The sequence below is a fragment of the Sardina pilchardus genome, chromosome 1 (assembly GCF_963854185.1).
Source record: "Sardina pilchardus chromosome 1, fSarPil1.1, whole genome shotgun sequence".
Taxonomy (NCBI): Eukaryota; Metazoa; Chordata; class Actinopteri; order Clupeiformes; family Clupeidae; genus Sardina; species Sardina pilchardus.
In genome coordinates, this window is record NC_084994.1 from 33,380,065 (window position 1) to 33,402,183 (window position 22,119).

Consider the following 22,119-nt stretch of genomic DNA (forward strand, 5'->3'; position numbering starts at 1 on the left):
TAATGGTGATGTTGGTTTGCTAGTATGACCAACATACAGTAAGCTGGCATGACTGTCCCGCTAAACCTGTAGACCAGCAACACCAACTATGACCATGCTTGAGGTAACCTGACTTTCGCCAGATCCTGTAGTTCGCTGTCTGTGGAGCTCAGCGAAACGCCTCTGGTGGAGCATGGCGGAACTACAAGGGTCTGGCGAGAGTCAGGCTAAGCTTGAGGTGGTACGACAAGCAAAACTAGCTGAATCACCATCGTAAACTGGGTAAACCAGCTGAAGGTATGTTTTTGCAAGACATTTGCTGATCTATCATAGGATGGTCAAACAAGGTGGTCAACAAGTTGGTCAACCGGCCAACCACATTAAGATGGTCAGGCTGGTCAGCAGGGAATTCAAGAGGCAATCAAATACATACAGCATTACACAACAGCCAGTATTGTACAAGCATTGCAGCAGGTGTTGTCTACTTATTTACAGCCAGTAGCACTTTCACATGAGGGGGTTCATGCTTATAGATTGAAAACAATCTGATTATGTGACCAGGGTAGGATTACTGTATACATTAGAGATCCTAAAATACTACTAGTTATAAATAGCATCTTAATTAAGGCGTAGGATGTTCAGAATGTATTAATCCCTATTAAAGCATTGTATGGTCAGAAAATAGCTCCCTGACCTCCACTGATTTGAGGAATATTCAGAAATGTTCAATACACATCTTATATGCTCCACAGATACATGAGCTCAGCAGACGAGGAGAAGAAACTGACTCCAGCCCAGTGTTCAGCTCTGGCTTATCTGCTGCTGATGTCAGCTGAGGAGCTGGAGGAGTTTGATCTGAGGAAATACTTGAGATCGGAAGAAGGGCTCCACAGAATGCTCCCTGTAGTCAATGTCTCTAGGAGGGTTTGGTGAGTGAATTCTTCGTCTTAGACCGATTAAGTATTTCAGAAATGTTTTGACACACTGGGGCCATAATTTGAATAAAGGGCAAAGTCTTACTAAAGCTGATGAGTAAGCGCAATGCTCCCACATGTCATATGAGTTGCAGGTAGTCTGGATGATTTGTGGTTTTGGGCAATTTATCAAGATAAGACCAAAAGGTCCATGCTGGGCTAGCATGCAGTAGCTTTAAAACATGTGGACTTGATTCCAATGTTGTGCCCTTGAGTAATAGTCAGGGAGCCATGGGGTCAGACCTTGTTTTGTTGGTTAAAGTTTTTTTTTTTGCAGAATCTAGTAGACTAGGGGTACCTCTTTAAGATTTAAGAGGGTGCCCGGTGATATCCCTTGGGCAATTTCGTATATTAAGCCTTTCTTGTGGGCAGCCGTGGTGTACTGGTTAGCGCATCGGGCTTGTAACCGGAGGGTTGCCGGTTCGATCCCCGACCAGTCCACCACGGCTGAAGTGCCCTTGAGCAAGGCACCTAACCCCTCACTGCTCCCCGAGCGCCGCTGGTTGGGCAGGCAGCTCACTGCTCTGGGTTGTGTGATTCACCTCACTGTGTGTTAACTGTGTGCTGTGTGTTCACCAATTCGGTTAAATTGGGTTAAATGCAGAGAACTGAATTTCCCTCACGGGATCAAAAAAGTATATATTCTATTCTATTCTTGTCCAATGTGTTGACTATAAGGCGGATATACTACAGGTGAATAGGGTAAACAAATTAACAAGCAGATATCACTATGAAATTTCACCAGTTGATTACTTAGATCAATATGAAAAATAAATGTATTACAAGTTTTCTGAAATGTAATGTTTGAATATGCAAATTAGGTATGACGTAATTAAATATGCACTGATTTGCATAAACGTAAAAAGATCAAATCTGAACATTGGATAAAGCCAGTTTCAATTTTTTTTTCTTTTCATTTTGTTGACATAAGAGATTAAAAGTATTTTAGAGAGGGAATTATGGATATCTCATTTAGTTATTCAGTAAATCAGAAAATACTATACCAGCCTTTAAAAAATCCATTTTCGCCATGTTTTTTGGAATAAAATGTCATGTAAACCAGGCTAAGAATAATATATCAACAAACCCCTCTGCAAAAACCTTCTAAACATGGTTAGGCATAAGACTGAAAAGTTTGGTGTATGTAGATGCTTGTGAAGTGGAGATTTTGTTCTCCGAGTGAGAGAGGAAACTCGTCCATTCAATATCAAGAGTAAACTTCCATTAACTTCTCAACACATTATATACTGCAAGGATCTCCACTTCATGTTAGAATGCTGTTCCCCAGCTCCATCTCAGCGTTTAGATGTTTCTAAACAAAGTTTAGGAGGAGCCCATAGGGTTGATTGACAGCCATCACTCACCCCACTTCTGTTGGTAGGGAAAAAAAAGCCTCCTTACTGCCGTTTACGCCAGGACTTCCTCCCAGACTGCCCCCTTCCAGTTGTTTGGGGGCAACTGCTCCCTCCCTTTGCCCCTCTACCCTCTACCCATTCCATGCCCAGAGTCACATTGGACTTCCCCGCACCATTAGCTTGGGCACCCAGCAGTGCCATGGAACAACATTCCATTCCATCTGCCTACTCACGTATTTCATGGCATCTACTGTACCTACTCATCATTTCATGCCTATTCAATCTGCCTATCATGTATACTGTGTCGTACTGTATGTTGTATCGTGCTGAATATTGGATATTAATCACGTAAATGGTATTCTAACACTTTCTTCCAGCCCAGGGCCCGTATTCACAAAGAATTTTAGGGCTAAAAGTAGCTCCTAACTGGCGAATTTAGGAGAAACTCCTAAAAATAATGGGCGTGTCACTCCTAACTTTAGGACTCCTAATTTTTCTCACTAAAAGTAATTCACAACGCATATTTAAGCCTAAAAGTAGCTCCTAAGTCTAGGACAGCTTAAAAGAAGTCGAGAGGACTCCTAACTCAGTAAGACCTATTCACAAACCGCTTTTAGTGGCATTTCACGTCGCGATGTAGTGTAATGACCGTGCGGTTACAGGAGCCGTCATGCGAGGGAATCATTGTGCATTGCAACTAAGGCTGCGTTTACACTGGCAGTTTGAAGTGACCCAAATCCGATTTTTTGCTCTCATGTGGCACGCATCCGATCTGTGCCACGACAGTGTAAACAGAAAAAAAAACACATGAATTCCGATCTCCTCAGATCGGATACAGGCCCCTTTCGTATGTGGTTTTAAATCAGATATGGATCGGATTTGTGTGCATGTGTCTACAGTCTAAACAGACAAATCGGATATTCCAGTGCAATGTGTCCCACACGTCATTAATCTGTGACAATTTTGCGCCTGGTGACGTTAGGTTACAATTCCAAATGGGCGCGCTGGCGGAGCGTGTTAAAAGTTGCCCTATTGATAGACTAATGCACTTGTTGTTTCTGCGTAGACAGACCCTCGGCTACACTTGACATGCAGTTGTGTTCTGTTCTCAGAGCATATGCTTTCTGTCTATGATCTGCAGCTTTTTTCTGAAACTGCTGCCTCTTCGACAGAAAATTCGGCTACTGAGCAGTGAAGTTGCCGATGCAATGCGTGCTTCTCAAGTCTGATCATTTGCAGCAAGATCGAATGGTATTATGGAAAGAAAAATAAACTAGAAGTTTCCCAAATCAGGAAATACTTCTTAATTTAATGTCATAGCCTACAATTGGTATGATCATGCAATGTGCGTCCTTGCGCAACTTATAAAGTGTCTCGTTGGAAAGCCCCACGTCTGCTCTTTCGTGCAATAAAGGTTTAATCTCGTTTCAATTTATAATCACGGAGCAATGACGCACTCAATCGGGCTCTTTTGGTTTTTGTTTTGGTCCATTGATGAAGACGTTAATAAAGAGTTTCTTAATATTTTTCTATGCCTGCATTTCATGCTTGGGAGAGCTTCAAGGCATTCATGTGAGGAACGGCTTTAACAGAATTTGTATAGGAAAATCCTTAGGCTATTATGTTCAATGCTGAGTCAAATAGCCTAATTTTTGGATGAATGCTGACACGGAAGAAAGAAAAGGTAGACTAAATGCATGTTTCCCAAATTCTGAGCAATTATAGGCTATATACAATTAGGCAATATATATATTATTGTTTTAGGCTACATGCATATGAGATACCAATTTTGCGTAGCTCAATGACGCTACGACTAAGTTAGACTACTTTTTACAATAAGCGGGTCGGGAAGCGGGTCGGGTCCAGTTACAGTATTTCAATAAATAGCCTATTTTTTGCGGTCCGAGTTGCGGTCGGGTTAGTTGTAAACGGCGGGGCGGGGCGGGTCGTTCAGACACGTACCCGCGCATCACTGAACCAGATATTAAGCAAAGTTGTTTAACTTTGCTTCGTGAAATTTGAATGTGTAGACTTCAGTCACATGTCATTCATTTCGTCAGTCCCTCGATCTGTTTCAAGTTAACATGAGTGCCATTATTTATATAGTCACTCACAGCAAATGCAATTAAATAAAAAACATGACCTAGACCTGTGTGGGTTAGTTGCATAGACAGTAAAAGAGTTGTAACACCCATCTCTGGCAAAATGAACTGATTTTATAGCGCATGCACGAGCAATTATGATTGCAAGCTATGGATTATTTTTATGTGCCGCGATCACACCCAAAGAAAGTTAACACAGCAACTTCAAATATCAGTGTTGGACCAATTGCTTCAGACATGTAAGAAATAAGCAGTTCATCAACTTTATTAACAGGTTTTATCAAGTCGATATGACCAAAATAAAGGTTATTGTGAGCTAGCATAATACCGTATGGTCTGCAATGGCTAATCACAAAATATGTTATAGGATTCACGATTTTAGCACTGTTACAACCATGACGCTATACTGTTACAACTGTAGCCTACCGCACTTTTTTATGGCTGCGTAGGTTGGAACAAAGGTAGCCTAAATGTCACTGTTAAGTTAAGTTATTAGCCTAACAAACTGCAACATATTTGTTACATTCTGTTTCAACTTTCATGGAGTAGAGATGTAGGCTATGACTCTGTTCTGGTCAAGTTTCACTGCTCTCAAGTCTATCGTCTTTGTGTAAAGCTAGTTTGAACTGAAACATTTAAAAAAAAAAAATACGATTGTGCTGGTTCTCTTCTACAAGAAACTTGTAGCCCATGCGCATGCGGGCCATTTCAAGTGTCTGGCAAATGTAAACACACATGATCGGATTTGGGTCACTGGCGAAAGTAGATGTAAACATGCAATCAAAAAAATCGGATATGAGCACAAAATCGGAATTGAGCATATCCGATCTGTAGTCTAAATGCAGCCTAAGAGATGCAATAACGCCACCGACAATCAAAAAACCACCACTGCATGTAAACTAAATGTAACTTGTCGTTGTAGGGCTAAATTAAATTAAATTGTTTATCCTCTTCGCGAATGTAGCCTAGGCTACGTGCTTTCATACAGATTCATTATGACCGCCGCTAGCATAGCGAAGCGGTCATATAGTTGTTGTCAAAGTTTTTTTTTTTTTTTTTTTTTTTTTTCCGTCATCGGTTCTGAATTTTGGTCAACGATTCCCAGGACACCGTAACACCGGGGCACATGAAACTTGGTGGGCATGTAGCCCCAGTAGACTTGTACGGAAAAATTTCGTTTCGTCCCCGGGGGTCACTCCCCCCCCGCGCGGCCCCCGCCCGAAGCCCAAAAATTGCAGTTTTTCCTACATAACTGCCTGAACCGTGGCACCGAGGATGACACATTTTTTATGGTATGTTGGTCTCAAGAGCTCGCATCAACTTAGCTTATAACCAGTCATTTGTGATTTGCACCCCCATGGTAAAAATTGAAAATGTAATGTAATATTGCTTTAATTGCCCCTATCTTCAGATGAGATGCTATGAACTGCACCAACTTTCATGTGTGTGATTAACCTGACACCCTCTGGGAGTATGCCAAGTTTTGTGGAATTTCATCCATGGGGGGCTATAATAAATGTATTTATGTGTGCATGTAGTGAATGGTCCCTCAAGGGGCTGTTCTACACTGAAGCCTTGGATGGCCCGTGCCCCATGTAGCTGTGTCACTGGCCACCCCAGTGGCTACCCTGTGGTTACCAAATAAAACAATTATGTATTTATTACGATTTTATACGAGAACGTCAAAAGCAGAACTAATGCAACAACGTTAAAACACTGCAGCCTGCTGCCACTGGTGTGTGGCGCTGGCGCTGCTGAGTGAATGATAGATCAGATCAGATAGAAGAAGACAAACGAAGAAGATGGAGTTGTGATTTCTCAGTTCCGAATGGCGGCCATATTGGAATTTTCGTTACTGTCGCTAGTTTCACACTACTTGATTTCTCATGTTGCAGTAAGCTAAACGATTTCATCTCTTACGTGACTTGTTGTTCTTGCACGTAACTGTGTAACCGTCAGACTTATAAAGAAGTTGGTAAATGTCTTTACGTTTAGAAACGTAATCAAGCAAAGCCTACAATGTCAGTAGGCCTACTCAAACCACCAGTCGCAGGCTTAGGACTAGGTAAGTAAAACATCCCTTCTCTATATCTCTACTATTTTCATTTTAAAAACTGTATTTAAAGCGAACGCCTGTTTCCAAAATGTATTTATAGAGTCTGTACATGTGGTCCCTAGCTTGGTTTGCCCGAAAATTAAGTGGAAATATCCTTTAGAAGTGTTTACTTTAGGCGCTAGTTAGCATGTAACAGCATCTGAATTAATGAACTGGCATGGTGCATTTATACCTGACGATCTCTTTCAAGTAATTTAAATAAAAACCGGACCTCATGGTTAGTATTTATAGAGTCTGTACATGTGGTCCCTAGCTTGGTTTGTCTGAAAATTAAGTGGAAATATCCTTTAGTAGTGTTTGTACTCTAGGCACCAGTTAGCATGTAACAGCATGTGAATGAATGAACTAGCCACTAGCATGGTGCATTTATACCTGACGATCTCTTTCAAGTTATTTGAATAAAAAACTGACATCATGGTTAGTATTTATAGAGTCTTTACATGTGGTCCCTAGCCTGGTTTGTCTGAGAATTAAGTAGAAATATCCTTTGGAAGTGTTTGTACTCTAGGCGCTAGTTAGCATGTAACAGCATCTGAATGAATTAACTGGCCACTACTGTATGGTGCATTTATTACCTGACGATCTCTTTCAAGTCATTTAAATAAAAAAAATGATATCATGGTTAATATTTGTAGAGTCTGTACATGTGGTCCATTGCTTGGTTTGTCTGAAAATTAAGTGGAAATATCCTTTAGAAGTGTTTGTACTTTAGGCGCTAGTTAGCATGTGCCAGGTGTCATACCATTGCAGTAATCATCTCACTAAACCAATCTGTTCAACAGAGTTTGCCAGTCAGACCACTACACCTTTGCCAGCACCACCACCCAGCAAGCTTCATCAACTCCAGCCATGCCGGTAAATACAGTGCCTATTGACAGCCTACACACCCCTGTTCAAATGCCAGTAGCTTTGTTCATTGTTAAATCCTGTTGTTCTGTGTTATTGTGTTTTGGAAAGGTATTGCATTACATTACTCTTCACCTTTTGCTTTTGTAGGCTAGTAGAAAACATGTTGATGGTAGTGAAAAGGTAGTAAATTCAGCTAAATTTTGCTATTTTGGGAGGAAACACCACCAAAGATGCTGTTTAAGAGGATGCTGGGCCGGGCTTTGAGGAGGTCCCTGGCGCTCCAAATTAATTAGACTGGTGCAGCAGGAAAGGTGGCTTTTAAGTCCTTACATCTGAAGAGTGTGTTGCATAATATCATTATTAAAAATAATTTTAATAAATTGTTTAAGCATGTACAATAAATAAAGCATGTAAATGAGCATGTAAAATAAATAAACAAAAGCATGTAAAATAAATAAATAAACAAAATGTATTGAACCTAATACTATGTGTGGTGAGTCTGTGTGATAGTTGCTGAGGATAAATGTTTTTATATTGGATTATTAAATTACAGAATACATTTATAGGTTTCTCATCAGCAGGCACTGTCTTCACCTTAGTAAATTTGGTAACTTTGGTAAGCCCTGTAAATAATTGTAAATTGTTCTGATTGAGGGCAAATGGAAAGTGTTATAATGTATTATTGCTATTTTAGTACATCATTTTCATTATTATGGCCATAAATAAGGCCAATTAGAAGCTGGTGGGTAGTAAGCGGCAAAAGGGTGGCCCTTTATCTGGAGCCACCTCTGAGCCGCCGGTGGACCGCCAGAGAACTGATGAGCAAAACTCCAGCGGGCCACTGGTGGGTACCCGCGTTGGACCGCCAACTCTGCCGCTGGTTTGTAACAGTAATTTTAGCATTGCCCATGGTGGATTAAATGATTGCAAAATATTTATTGAGGTGAGTTTAACAAGTGTAATTTCATTGGCATATAATTCAGGCCTAAAGTAGATGGCTAAATGGCTACAATAGAAGGATACACGAAAAGCCCAAACTACCAAAATCTTCATATTTTATTACCACAGTTTCTATCTATAGGCCTCTCTTATTTGGTATACTGACTAGACATTATTGAACAAACAGAGGCTATTCATCTGTATTTCAGTATCTCAGTATCTCAGTAGGTTAAAGTATTTTTAGATACCTCCCTGAAATTACTTTTTGCAGGTTGTGATGTCTTCTATATATTGTTGACGTTACTGTCAAAATGGCGTAACTGTTAAATTCCAATATAGTGAGTAGGCTATTGGCAAAACCGATTTCCATTTTTATGTTGAGCCGGCAGGGGGCTCAGTTTAAAAAGTAACCAAGTTCACACACACACATATCAACAGATTCACAAGCACAGATAAACACACTTCCACGGATTCCACACACACACACGCACTCATGCACATTCACACACACTCAGACAGACACACACACATCTTTATACAAGCAAACTCACACATGCACACACTCATATACAGTACACATGAGCTGCAAGAGAAGAAGATATATACATACAGTATATTGCACAAATCGGAGATACAGGAAAGTTGACAAGCGTAATTCGTTTTGGAGAGAATGTGCAGAACTGAGCGGCGGTCATATTGTGTACCGCTATGCGGTGCATCTAGTTTAAACCATGTTGCAAATATAGGCTACTGCTCCAGTCCGTGTTTCATTTTGCTCCTAGGCTATTTGCTTTAGCCTAGTCTTTATTCATTTAGGCTATACCCATTTATTCATCCTCTTCCATCCTTCACAGTCCGACATAGCGCACGCATTCTCACCAGTTAAGACCTGACACCTGTCACTCAACTCGTCATCGTAGGGGAGGTTTTTGCCATCATTCCCGCGTTATAATCACCAGCCAATCAAGGTGGTCACTTTCATCAAGCTCGTGCATGAGTAATGACGTCAACCATAGCAACGAAGACTCACTTTTAGTTTAGGAGTGGGTGTTTCTCCTTACTAAAAGTAGGTCTGAAAGGCTTTGTGAATAACTTTTAATATAAGGGAAAACTCCTAACTAAAATCTTCTAGCGCGATTTAGGAGTAGGCTACTCTTAGTGGTAAGATAAAATGCTTTGTGAATACGGGCCCAGGTCCAATTGTGGCTTAAGGCTGCCACAGATAGGATGAAATGAGCCCTTGGACCCATGCAGCAACAGCTCTATAGAGACCCATGCAGCAACAGCTCTGCTGAGACCCATGCAGCAACAGCTCTGCTGAGACCCATGCAGCAACAGCTCTACTGAGACCCATGCAGCAACAGCTCTACTGAGACCCATGCAGCAACAGCTCTACTGAGCTCTGAGAAATGCTGCAAAAGCTCCACTGATCCCCGACACCCATCGTTCTCATGGCTCGGGTCAGCCGTGGACTCAAAGGCAGCTCCTGTGAGGTTGTGGTCTCAGTTCTTTCATATATTTCTCAACTGACTGAGTTGGACATGAGTGGCTGTGATCTGCAAACATCAAACGAGAAGCTGCTCTCTGGTCTTAGAAACCCAAACTGCCGACTAGAGAAACTGAGGTCAGTAAAACTCTGAAAGACACAGAGTTCATAGAGGTTGTATCTACATGTTAAGACTAGGCCTGTCGCGATATTCAATAAATCAATAAATCGCACGATAAAAAAAATGAGCTCGATAACTTTTCCGGCCGCGATAATTTCCATTTTCATGCTTGATTGTTTTTCTTCTCTCTCTCTCTCTCTCTCTCTCTCTCTCTCTCTCTCTCTCTCTTTCTCTCTCTCTCTCTCTCTACGAAAGAGAGGATAACCACGGTGCTTCCTTTAGCGCAGCCTAACGAGGAGTGAACCCTCATGTCAGTCAGTTGTCAGACATGTATCTTTCAATAACATGACGGACAACTTTACTTTCTTACATTCATTTGATTAACAGGCTAGACGAGGCTTTGGCGATTGGCCTAAGCACACTGAAGAGGCTTTCTGTTGTAGCTTGACAGGTATGGGGGTAAAAATAGTGATAATGCAGTTCAGAAAATCATGCTTATAAGCTACGTTTTTTCATCATCTGATAAAGACACACTCCGCAAAGTCTGCACTCCGCTGAGAGCTCAAGAATCAGCCAAAACAGCCGGCAGCTCCGGTTAAAATGTCGTAAGCTAATTGTCAGCTGTGGTGAAATGTGTTCGTAATCAACGTTATATGTCGTAAACGTAGCATACCTATGAAAAGGCTTTGCAGTAGGATTATCCGATGACCAACTTATTGCTTCAATTTGTGTTTTATGTGACGTGCAGATGCTGGGTTCATGCCGTTTTGGACAAGTTTCAAATGTTTAGCTGACTGCGTAGGCCTAATTGATCAGCTATGATGACATTTAGTTCCGTGCATAAGGCTCACGGTGTGGACACATATGCACTACATATGTGTCGGAAGGTGTTGCACGTCTTCCCCTCGTTTGTCGTGAGTGGGCGTTTCGTTTGAATTGTCAGTTAGCAGTTCATAAGCAGTTCGTTTTAACTTGTCTAAAGTGTTTCTCACAAATATACACCATTTAAGGCGTGTATTTAACAGCATACGAAAATATTAATAGCCTACACAAACTATGCAAGCCATTTTGAAATATTGTTTTATTTAAACTACTCAATGCAATCTCAAATCCTCACCAGAAACACCAACAGTCAATGTATTTCTCCAAATCCACACTGTTAAAAAAATTCCTGTAAAATTACAGTACAGTACAGGCAGCACGGTTGCCAGAACTTTACTGTATATTAAATGAGCAATACAGTACTGTAATGTAGTTTACAGTAGTGTACAGTAATTATAAGACAATACAGTACTTTACTGTTATTATTTTATTTTCAAATTTGACCTATTCCTCAGTTGCATTTAATATTTATTTCATTAATTAATTTATTATATTATTTTTTTTACATTTAGACTTAAGCATGTAAGTGATTACAACATGCATGAATCAAGAAACACATCACAATCTTACATAAAATATATTTATTAATTCTTCAGCAACTCATATTATTGCAACTCATATTATTGCATTTAACATGTAATTAAAAAAACATCACTGCTGTCACAAGAGGTAGAGAACACCATCCCTCTATGGCTCTGGCTGCCACACACACACACACACAAACACACACACACACACAAAGTTGGGAGCTTGGAATTGTCCAAAATCTCTTGGTTAATGCTAAAGCATTCAAAGTTCCTTTCACTGGAACTAAGGGACCAAGCCCAGCTCGGGCATGGCCCCTTCCTGTTCCAACATGACAGTGCACCAGTGCACAAAGCGAGGTCCATAAAGGCATGGATAACAGAGTTTGGTCTGGATGAACTTGACTGGCCTGCACAGCGTCCTGACCTCAACTCAATAGAACACCTTTGGGATGAATTAGAGCGGATCCTGAGAGCCAGTCGCCTCGTCCAACATCAGTGTGTGACCTCCAAAATGCGCTTCTGAAAGAATGGTCAAAAAATCCCATGAACATACTTAAATCTTGTGATAAGTCTTCCCAAAACAGTTGAAGCTGTTATTGCTGCAAAGAGTGAACCAATGTCATCATAAACCCTATGGATTAAGGATGGGATGTGACTGAAGTTCATATGTGAGTCAAGACAGGTGTATTTCAAAGGAATTAAATGGATTTAACTGTACATACAAATCAAGAAGAAAAATATACATACCAAGCATAATGATTCTGGGTGTGTCTGGAAGACTCTCTTCCCCCTCGATGTCTGCCAGTGACCTATATAAAACAAACAAACAAACAAAAAACACTTTCAGTGGTGTACATTACACAATATTTTTCAGTGAAAACTTTGGTAACACTCCATTTGAAAGTGTCAACATAAGTGTGATATGAGCCTGTCATCAGGACATAACAAGTATCATGAACATTTATGGCTACTGTCATTAAGTGCCATTCAATTTTTGTAATGTATGCACCTCAAACAGTGTCAACTTTACATTACAAAAAAAAACACCCATTGACAACAGTCATTCATTTTGATGATAAATATCATGTAATGTCTATGACGGGCTCATGTCAATCTTATGTAGACACCTTCAAATAAAACATTACCAAGCATGTTACTCAGCAGAGCAGTACAATTCATCAGTAATATGAGTTTGTAATGAAATACTATTACTTAACCAAAATGAATAGATGTGTGATAAGCAGAATGCTTGATAAGATGATAGATGTGTTTGTAACAACAATACTTACATCAGCCAGAATGAACAGAGAATCCGTCGAAGAATGTTAACAGTAGTTTAGGATGGACATACTTGTATGCCTGTGCTCCTCGGATCAGTTGTCCGCTCCGCTCACTGTAAAAAAAAAAAAAAAGACAAAACCATACTATTAGCAACTCTTGAAGACTTTCCTTAATTATTTCCAGCTAGCAAATACATGTTGGGCTACTTCAAACAAAATCACATGTATCGCTATGATATAAAAACGGCGAATTATGCCTGACAACTAAGCTACAGGGTCAAACATGAACAGATTTGACGTGCTAAAATAATGTTAGCCTGAATCGTCATTCCCTATGGGGGACGAGAGTATCGTCGTTTTCAATCGTTATTCTAGACCACGTAATTACTGTATTCTAAGTGTAAATAACACCAGATAGCCTACCGATATTTTTATACCTCTAAAATTTAATTCATACACACACACACACACACACACACACACACTGGTAATCTGTCTAGCCAAGCAGACTTTTGGGGAGGCCAGCTGCTAGTCTAACCGAGTAGATGAATCGTCGTTCCCTATGACGAGCGTATCGTTCATTCACACAGATGTCGACATTTTCTATTTCCAAATGAATACACGTTAAAATGAATGCTTAAAGAATACAAGATACGTTCAAGTTAAACGAACACCCTGTAGTTATTTAATATGTAGTAAGCTCCCGCCTATATAGCTGTGGTTACATGCTAGCACTAGCTATCTAGAACACATAAGCACCCATTAAACTTATCTTCTACAGTAAGAAAAATTTGCATGAACTAGAACGTAAACTTGCACAATACGTGGTAAAGCTTGATGTATGTGAAAACCAAACTCACCAAACTGCAATAACTCGGAGTAAATTCATAACTTCGCCAGTCCAGTCTTCAACACAACAGAGACGTAACGTCGGTTGGCAAAACTCTAGCGAGCGAGGTGGCAGTAGTGGCTGTTAAATACAGCAAGGTGGCAACAAAGTTACAATAAAGTTACAGCAAAGAAATGTTGATCAGGCTCGGTTACAGTAAGCACAAATATTACCCAAAATGCAATATTAACTACAGCACTGTACTGTAATGATATGAAGTGGTATCATACTGTTGAATTTTATTGTACTGTACTGTAAAACCTACAGCCATTTTTAACAGTGCAAGTTTCGTTTATTTTATGGACAACTAGCTGGTCGTGGAAGAGTTCGTTTAAACATGAATTTGACTTGTATACGGAACCAAGTTTCACGGGCACTGTTGTAGTACAACGACGAACCTACTACCTCGTGCTTTCATTGGACAGACGGCTCGCGTTCAACGGACTCATTTGCATAGAGCTGGGGATCGGCCAGCTTTTCTGTCGCGCGACAGGTTTTCAAATGCAGCGCTGCCTTCCCGGAATGCTTTGCGGGTCCGTTAAAGTCGCTTGACGTCACCCATAGGGAAATAGCGGGTTACGACACGACAAAGTGAAGTGCCGGACAGATCTGGCCGTACCGTCACGGTACGGCCAGATCTTTCCGGCACTTCACTTTGCCGATCCCCAGCTCTATGCAAATGAGTCCGTTGAACGCGAGCCGTCTGTCCAATGAAAGCACGAAGTAGTAGGTTCGTCGTTGTAGTACAACAGTGCCCGTGAAACTTGGTTCCGTATACAAGTCAAATTCATGTTTAAACGAACTCTTCCACGACCAGCTAGTTGTCCATAAAATAAACGAAACTTGGATTTGGAGAAATACATTGACTGTTGGTGTTTCTGGTGAGGATTTGAGATTGCATTGAGTAGTTTAAATAAAACAATATTTCAAAATGGCTTGCATAGTTTGTGTAGGCTATTAATATTTTCGTATGCTGTTAAATACACGCCTAAAATGGTGTATATTTGTGAGAAACACTTTAGACAAGTTAAAACGAACTGCTTATGAACTGCTAACTGACAATTCAAACGAAACGCCCACTCACGACAAACGAGGGGAAGACGTGCGACACCTTCCGACACATATGTAGTGCATATGTGTCCACACCGTTACGGTACGGCCAGATCTTTCCGGCACTTCACTTTGTCGTGTCGCAACCCGCTATTTCCCTATGGGTGACGTCAAGCGACTTTAACGGACCCGCAAAGCATTCCGGGAAGGCAGCGCTGCATTTGAAAACCTGTCGCGCGACAGAAAAGCTGGCCGATCCCCAGCTCTATGCAAATGAGTCCGTTGAACGCGAGCCGTCTGTCCAATGAAAGCACGAGGTAGTAGGTTCGTCGTTGTAGTACAACAGTGCCCGTGAAACTTGGTTCCGTATACAAGTCAAATTCATGTTTAAACAAACTCTTCCACGACCAGCTAGTTGTCCATAAAATAAACGAAACTTGGATTTGGAGAAATACATTGACTGTTGGTGTTTCTGGTGAGGATTTGAGATTGCATTGAGTAGTTTAAATAAAACAATATTTCAAAATGGCTTGCATAGTTTGTGTAGGCTATTAATATTTTCGTATGCTGTTAAATACACGCCTAAAATGGTGTATATTTGTGAGAAACACTTTAGACAAGTTAAAACGAACTGCTTATGAACTGCTAACTGACAATTCAAACGAAACGCCCACTCACGACAAACGAGGGGAAGACGTGCGACACCTTCCGACACATATGTAGTGCATATGTGTCCACACCGTTACGGTACGGCCAGATCTTTCCGGCACTTCACTTTGTCGTGTCGCAACCCGCTATTTCCCTATGGGTGACGTCAAGCGACTTTAACGGACCCGCAAAGCATTCCGGGAAGGCAGCGCTGCATTTGAAAACCGGTCGCGCGACAGAAAAGCTGGCCGATCCCCAGCTCTATGCAAATGAGTCCGTTGAACGCGAGCCGTCTGTCCAATGAAAGCACGAGGTAGTAGGTTCGTCGTTGTAGTACAACAGTGCCCGTGAAACTTGGTTCCGTATACAAGTCAAATTCATGTTTAAACAAACTTTTCCACGACCAGCTAGTTGTCCATAAAATAAACGAAACTTGGATTTGGAGAAATACATGGACTGTTGGTGTTTCTGGTGAGGATTTGAGATTGCATTGAGTAGTTTAAATAAAACAATATTTCAAAATGGCTTGCATAGTTTGTGTAGGCTATTAATATTTTCGTATGCTGTTAAATACACGCCTAAAATGGTGTATATTTGTGAGAAACACTTTAGACAAGTTAAAACGAACTGCTTATGAACTGCTAACTGACAATTCAAACGAAACGCCCACTCACGACAAACGAGGGGAAGACGTGCGACACCTTCCGACACATATGTAGTGCATATGTGTCCACACCGTTACGGTACGGCCAGATCTTTCCGGCACTTCACTTTGTCGTGTCGCAACCCGCTATTTCCCTATGGGTGACGTCAAGCGACTTTAACGGACCCGCAAAGCATTCCGGGAAGGCAGCGCTGCATTTGAAAACCTGTCGCGCGACAGAAAAGCTGGCCGATCCCCAGCTCTATGCAAATGAGTCCGTTGAACGCGAGCCGTCTGTCCAATGAAAGCACGAGGTAGTAGGTTCGTCGTTGTAGTACAACAGTGCCCGTGAAACTTGGTTCCGTATACATGTCAAATTCATGTTTAAACGAACTCTTCCACGACCAGCTAGTTGTCCATAAAATAAACGAAACTTGGATTTGGAGAAATACATTGACTGTTGGTGTTTCTGGTGAGGATTTGAGATTGCATTGAGTAGTTTAAATAAAACAATATTTCAAAATGGCTTGCATAGTTTGTGTAGGCTATTAATATTTTCGTATGCTGTTAAATACACGCCTAAAATGGTGTATATTTGTGAGAAACACTTTAGACAAGTTAAAACGAACTGCTTATGAACTGCTAACTGACAATTCAAACGAAACGCCCATTCACGACAAACGAGGGGAAGACGTGCGACACCTTCCGACACATATGTAGTGCATATGTGTCCACACCGTTAGCAACTGTCACTCTACACGCCCCCTGTTGCATGTCACGTTTTAATTTGCTGGCCCTTAAACAGTCTTAGTAGAGACTGAGAGTCCATTGTATTTATTGTTTTTGGTTGTTTTGTTCATTTATTGTGGATATTTAAAAATGTCTTCCCATTCCAGTTCCTTATTCTTTAGAAATACAAGTTATTGATCTTTGAAAAGGTGTACCTGCATTATTATGCCATTATCATTATATTAGATAAAAATGATCTCAGAACAGCAATATTATCGTTTATCGCAATAATTTCTGGGACAATTTTATCGTCCAGCAAAATTTGTTATCGTGACAGGCCTAGTTAAGACTTTGGGTATTGAAGCATTTTGAGAGTGTTGTGACTTTGTTGATGAGAGAGAGTTGACCCCAGATCAGTTCAGTGCTCCCTGCTAGTGTGTCCATGCACATATAGAGCTCTACATCCACTCAGGGAGCTAGACACTGAGGTTGGAGTTATTAGTGGGAGTCCTTTTTCAGGGAGGCTGTGCAAGAATAAGCTATGCTATTTTATTTTGCATACTTTTTGTCAAGGCAATATTGTTTACATGATATTTATCATAAAACCAGGCAGTGACCCAGTACATTGCTCCAAATTCAACAAGACTCATTTAGAGAGGAAGCTGTCTGGCTACAAAGTCTGTAATTGCTACTGAAGGAGGATTCTGTGATGATCTTCTGTGACTCCATTCTTTGATTTACCATTTTAATTGGCACACTCATGTGGCAAATGTTTGGGCAAAAATCCACCAGCGTCTCCATTTCCTGCGGAGACTGAGGGCGCTTTCACACTACTAGTTCGATTATTTGGTCTACTTCAGACAGTGAAATTGTTATTATGTAGCATAAAGACTCCAGTGAGGTCCGCTTTCACACCAGAAAACAAACCAAAAATTGGCCTGATTGATTTTTCCTCGATGTTTATCTTCCGGTAGAAATCGGCGCCAATTTTGACTCACTATTTTGACCTACAGTCTATGGTTTGGACCCCAGTTTGCGTTCTCACCAGAGGGACCGCACCAGTGGTCGACATTTGGTGTAGAGTCAAGCGGACTGAGACCTCCTCTTTTTGGAGGTCTCGGCCCGCTTGTTTTGGTGCGCACCCGAGTGTAATTAATGCTTTCACACCAACGAAAACGAACCGAACTAAGAGGTTTTGTTACGAATGGACCGTTTGGTGCGCACCAAAAGATGTTGGTGTGAAAGCACCCTGAGAGTGTGACTGAGACTGAGACTGTGTTTGGGGTTTGTGAGAGCATCATGTTCATTTCTTATAGAGCCCCCATAGAGTCCATCTTGCGCTATAAGTTCAGTTCAAGGCCCAACCAGGTAATGTGGTCAGAACAGCTGGACAAATGATGGAGTCCCTGCTCCCCTCACTCTCCAAGACATATCTGAGCAGTCCACTCTACAGCAGGCTGACAGAATTCTATCTGACCCCTCCCATGTGCTGTACCAAGAATATGAGCTCATGAACACAGGAAGGAGGTACAGGGTCCCTTTCTGTTTAGCACAATCACTACAAACATTCCTCTGTCCCCCTGTCAGTCAACATGATGAATGGGCAACGTGGGCAGAACGGTAGGAAGGCCCAAAACCAATAATAAGTGCTGAGTAGGGGGCTGTGTATGGGGGCTGAACTGAGTGGAGATGTGCTGAGGCTGTGGTGTATGGATGTGCTGTGTGTGACTGGAGAGTATAGAGAGAGAGAGTGAGTGTCTACTTTGGGACTGTGCTTAAAGGGATTGGGTGGGAGAGAGTGCTATTTATGGGCTATTTATTCGCCTTTAAACATGATGGGAGTGTCATTTATGGCATGACAGATGGCTGTGAATGTGTGCCCTTTTTGTATTTTACATTTTTATTTACTCTATGTAGAATATATGTGCTATGTCCTGTGATGTGTTGTGTATTGTGGATGTGGCAGCTTACTCCTTATCCAGAACACATTTCTCCCTTGGGAGACCTACTGTAATAAAGGAACCTTGACCTTGATGCAAGCATTTCAGAATAGTGGAAAAGACAATGCAAAAGTCAAAGTTACGCTAACCCCTTAGGAACATGAATCGCCCCTGCTGCCCAAATGACACTAGCAAGTTGTTTACATGGCTGCAGATTGTGTAATGTAGTGTTTCTCCAGTCTATGCCCCTGCTGTGTACATAATGTGAGTGCTACACACATCTGTGCCTGTGTCCATCCTCATGAGATACAGTGACCTCATGGTGCTGAAGGATGGCCTGAGAATGTCCACTGTTCAAAGACTGACCTTCCACTCTCCTTTGAAACAGGCTCAATCCGTGCCACCTCTCTAAAGCAAGCTGTGAAATGATGGCATCCGTGCTGCAAAGTGCACCTTCCCATCTGAGAGAACTGGACATGAGTGACAATGACCTGCAGGATGAAGGAGTGGAGCTGCTCTGTGCAGGACTAAGAGATCCACAATGCAAGCTGGAGACACTGAGGTCAGTAATTAGGAATGTTATGTAATATAGTATTTTACCCACCGCATGGTAAGAAACACCAGTGTGCCTGTGTGTGATGTCAAACTGGACATCTGTGAATGTTTAAGAGAAAGTAGCTGTGTGCACATCCCACCTTGCATGAGCAGGACAAATGGAGAGTAACTTAAGAAAGGATTGTAATGTCCGCAACACTGATGAATTGCTCCTGTTTAATGAAAAAATGCAATGTTTCGACCCTACTGGGTCTTCATCAGGCAATCAGACCAGTCGAAACGTTGCATTTTTTTCATTAAACGGGAGCAAATTATCAGTGTTGCGGACATTACAATCCTTTCTTAAGAAACATCAGTGTCCCTGTGTGTGATCAAATTGTACATCTGTGAATATTATTAATGATTTGCACTTCTCATGTTAAATGGTGACATTTAGGAATTGTCAGTCAACCTCACCGAATAAGCAAATTACTTGTATACCTTTTCCTTCATTTGCCCTCATTATGATTAAGAAAGAGCATCTCTTGTTTCAGACTGTCTGGTTGTCTCATCACACATGAGGGCTGTTCTCTCTTGTCCTCTGCCCTCAAATCAAACCCCTCCTACCTGAAACAGCTGGATCTGAGCTACAATCACCCAGGAGACTCAGGTGTCAGAGAGCTCACAGACAGACTGAATGATCCCAGCTGTAAACTAGAGACGTTGAGGTGAGATGTATTACATCTTAGATGACTTTCTAGTGGAGCTGTTCATCCATTTGTGTCCTGTGTTGGAGAGCTTTCTGTGTGGAGACTGGATATTCTCTTCCACATGATTCCCTTCCACATATTAAACTGGGCATGATGTGGCCCTTTTAGTACTGCAGGTAAAATACAAGACCCCACACTTACACACACACAAGCCCCCAGACTTACCCACACACAAGCCCCCAGACTTACAGAGGAGCTACACCTGACATGTACTCTAGCGTCTGCTGCAACAATTAGGTTCCACTATAATCAATAGGTAGTAGCCAGACGTGATAGCAGCGTGTACCAATGACCAAGATTACGATTTCCATTGCTAAGGATAAGTTAGTCCTCATGACTAGAAGTGAAGGCTGACTGGTGCGTATCTGCCCAACTTAGCCTGAGACCGGTGGGAAAAGCATCTGTGATGGAGAGTGAGCTGGATGGGGAGGACTGTGTAATGATATGAGATGTAGTGATTAAGTGTAGGCAAGAGTGAGCATCTTCTCTGTTGACCAGATTGGTGGCAGTATAATAGGAGACTGAGAATGTAGAATCGCCATGGCTGCAGCGAGGTAAGGGGATGCATTGCCACCGTTAGAATAGAAGTGGAAAGACTGTAAGAAAATATGTTATGCTAAGTATGTTCTAGACACCGGAATAAATTGACAGAAGGGTGATTTAGAAGAGTGGAGGAGAGGCTCAAGTAAGCGTAATTCAGTCAGTGTTACTGATTGGTCAATATGCTCTGTTTGATATGAACCTTTAGGCTACTATGATCCATGGCTTGTAGATAAGGACACGTGGATGCAGATCTACGCCAGATTCACCTCACTATGCCACATTTCCTCACTACATCTCAACGGCCAAATGGCAACTATGAGTGCGAGGCTGAAAGTGAGCCTGGAACAGAATATGTTGCTATGATAAATGTGGGCCTCCTGCATGACTGAAGGTGGAAACTCTGCATTCCAGATCATGAGCAGGTTGTGAGTTATCAGAGCAGCGCAGGGGTCTGGCTTATCCTGCGTCTGCATTCTGTGCATGCGGTGCTGGCTAAGTGTGTGACTATTACATCCACGCGGCATGTGGAGGTGTAGCGTGCCTCCAGATTTGTGCAAGCGGGGTGGACGTTTGAGCAATGGCCCAGATTGTGTTGTGCTTGCTGCTGGGCTCAGTGAAATATAGCTATGATTTACGGAGCACCGTGATCAAGTTGGACGTGGTTGAACTACACCGTGATACACACAAGCACACGGGAGTGGCAACTGTGTTGCGCTTGCTTGGTGCAGCGGCGGCCATTCATGTGTTGCACGAGCCATGAGAACAATGGGTGTCGGGGCTCAGTGGAGCTGTTGCTGCATGGGTCTCAGTAGAGCTGTTGCTGCATGGGTCTCAGCAGAGCTGTTGCTGCATGGGTCTCAGTAGAGCTGTTGCTGCATGGGTCTCAGCAGAGCTGTTGCTGCATGGGTCTCAGTAGAGCTGTTGCTGCATGGGTCTCAGCAGAGCTGTTGCTGCATGGGTCTCAGCAGAGCTGTTGCTGCATGGGTCTCAGTAGAGCTGTTGATGCATGGGTCTCAGCAGAGCTGTTGCTGCATGGGTCTCAGTAGAGCTGTTGCTGCATGGGTCCAAGGGCTCATTTCATCGTACCTGTGGCAGTCTTAAAGGGATAGTTCGGGTTTTAAGACACAAAGTTATATGGGTTCCCTGTCAGCAACGTTGTGCATCAGCACTGACTTACCCCCTGACAGCGTCCTGTGAGCCGAGATCCAGCCGGTTTTTGATGCTGAAGAAAGTAGTCCGGCAAGTTGCTGGGGTCACGAAAGTAAAGTGTTTTTCTTCTCAAAACCATATGCGTTCAAAAGAGTGATATATTTGCACCACAAAAACGTTGTCCAGGAAAAATTCAAACCTCGTTATCACTTGGCACTATTTTTCTCGATTCCTATCACTGCGTGCTACTGACAGAAAGGAAGAGGGGGGACGTAAACGGCAGTAAGGAGGGTTTTATTCCCTAGCAACAGAAGTGGGGTGAGTGATGGCTGTCAATCAACCCCATGGGCTCCCTATGTGTGTATGACAGAGAGAGCATGTTTTTTTGTGTGTGAGTGTGATGTAGAAATGCATATGTGCACATTCATTTAGGGAGGAGATGATTCTGGAGAAATGTGAGGTGTTTGTGTAGGAAATATAAGAAGTAACGGCAGTGTTGCCCTCTGACAATCAGTCGGGACGGGTTCTATTTGAGTCTGTGCTTTGGATAAATACACATTAACACACTAAATCCCTCCCTTAGTCACTTTACTTTTACTTTGCTTCACATAGAA

At 42.0% G+C, this 22,119-nt stretch overlaps 1 protein-coding gene across 1 annotated transcript in view; it reads left to right on the top strand.

The window, feature by feature from the left end:
* The first annotated feature begins 18,079 nt into the window (after nucleotides 1–18,079).
* The window catches only part of LOC134078243 (ribonuclease inhibitor-like), a 31,636-nt gene continuing 27,596 nt past the window's right edge, over nucleotides 18,080–22,119 (top strand). The window contains exons 1-3 of the mRNA XM_062534030.1: nucleotides 18,080–18,096; nucleotides 18,898–19,071; nucleotides 19,598–19,771. Of these exons, the coding sequence (XP_062390014.1) occupies nucleotides 18,080–18,096; nucleotides 18,898–19,071; nucleotides 19,598–19,771 (365 nt within the window). The remainder of the gene's footprint in view (nucleotides 18,097–18,897; nucleotides 19,072–19,597; nucleotides 19,772–22,119) is intronic.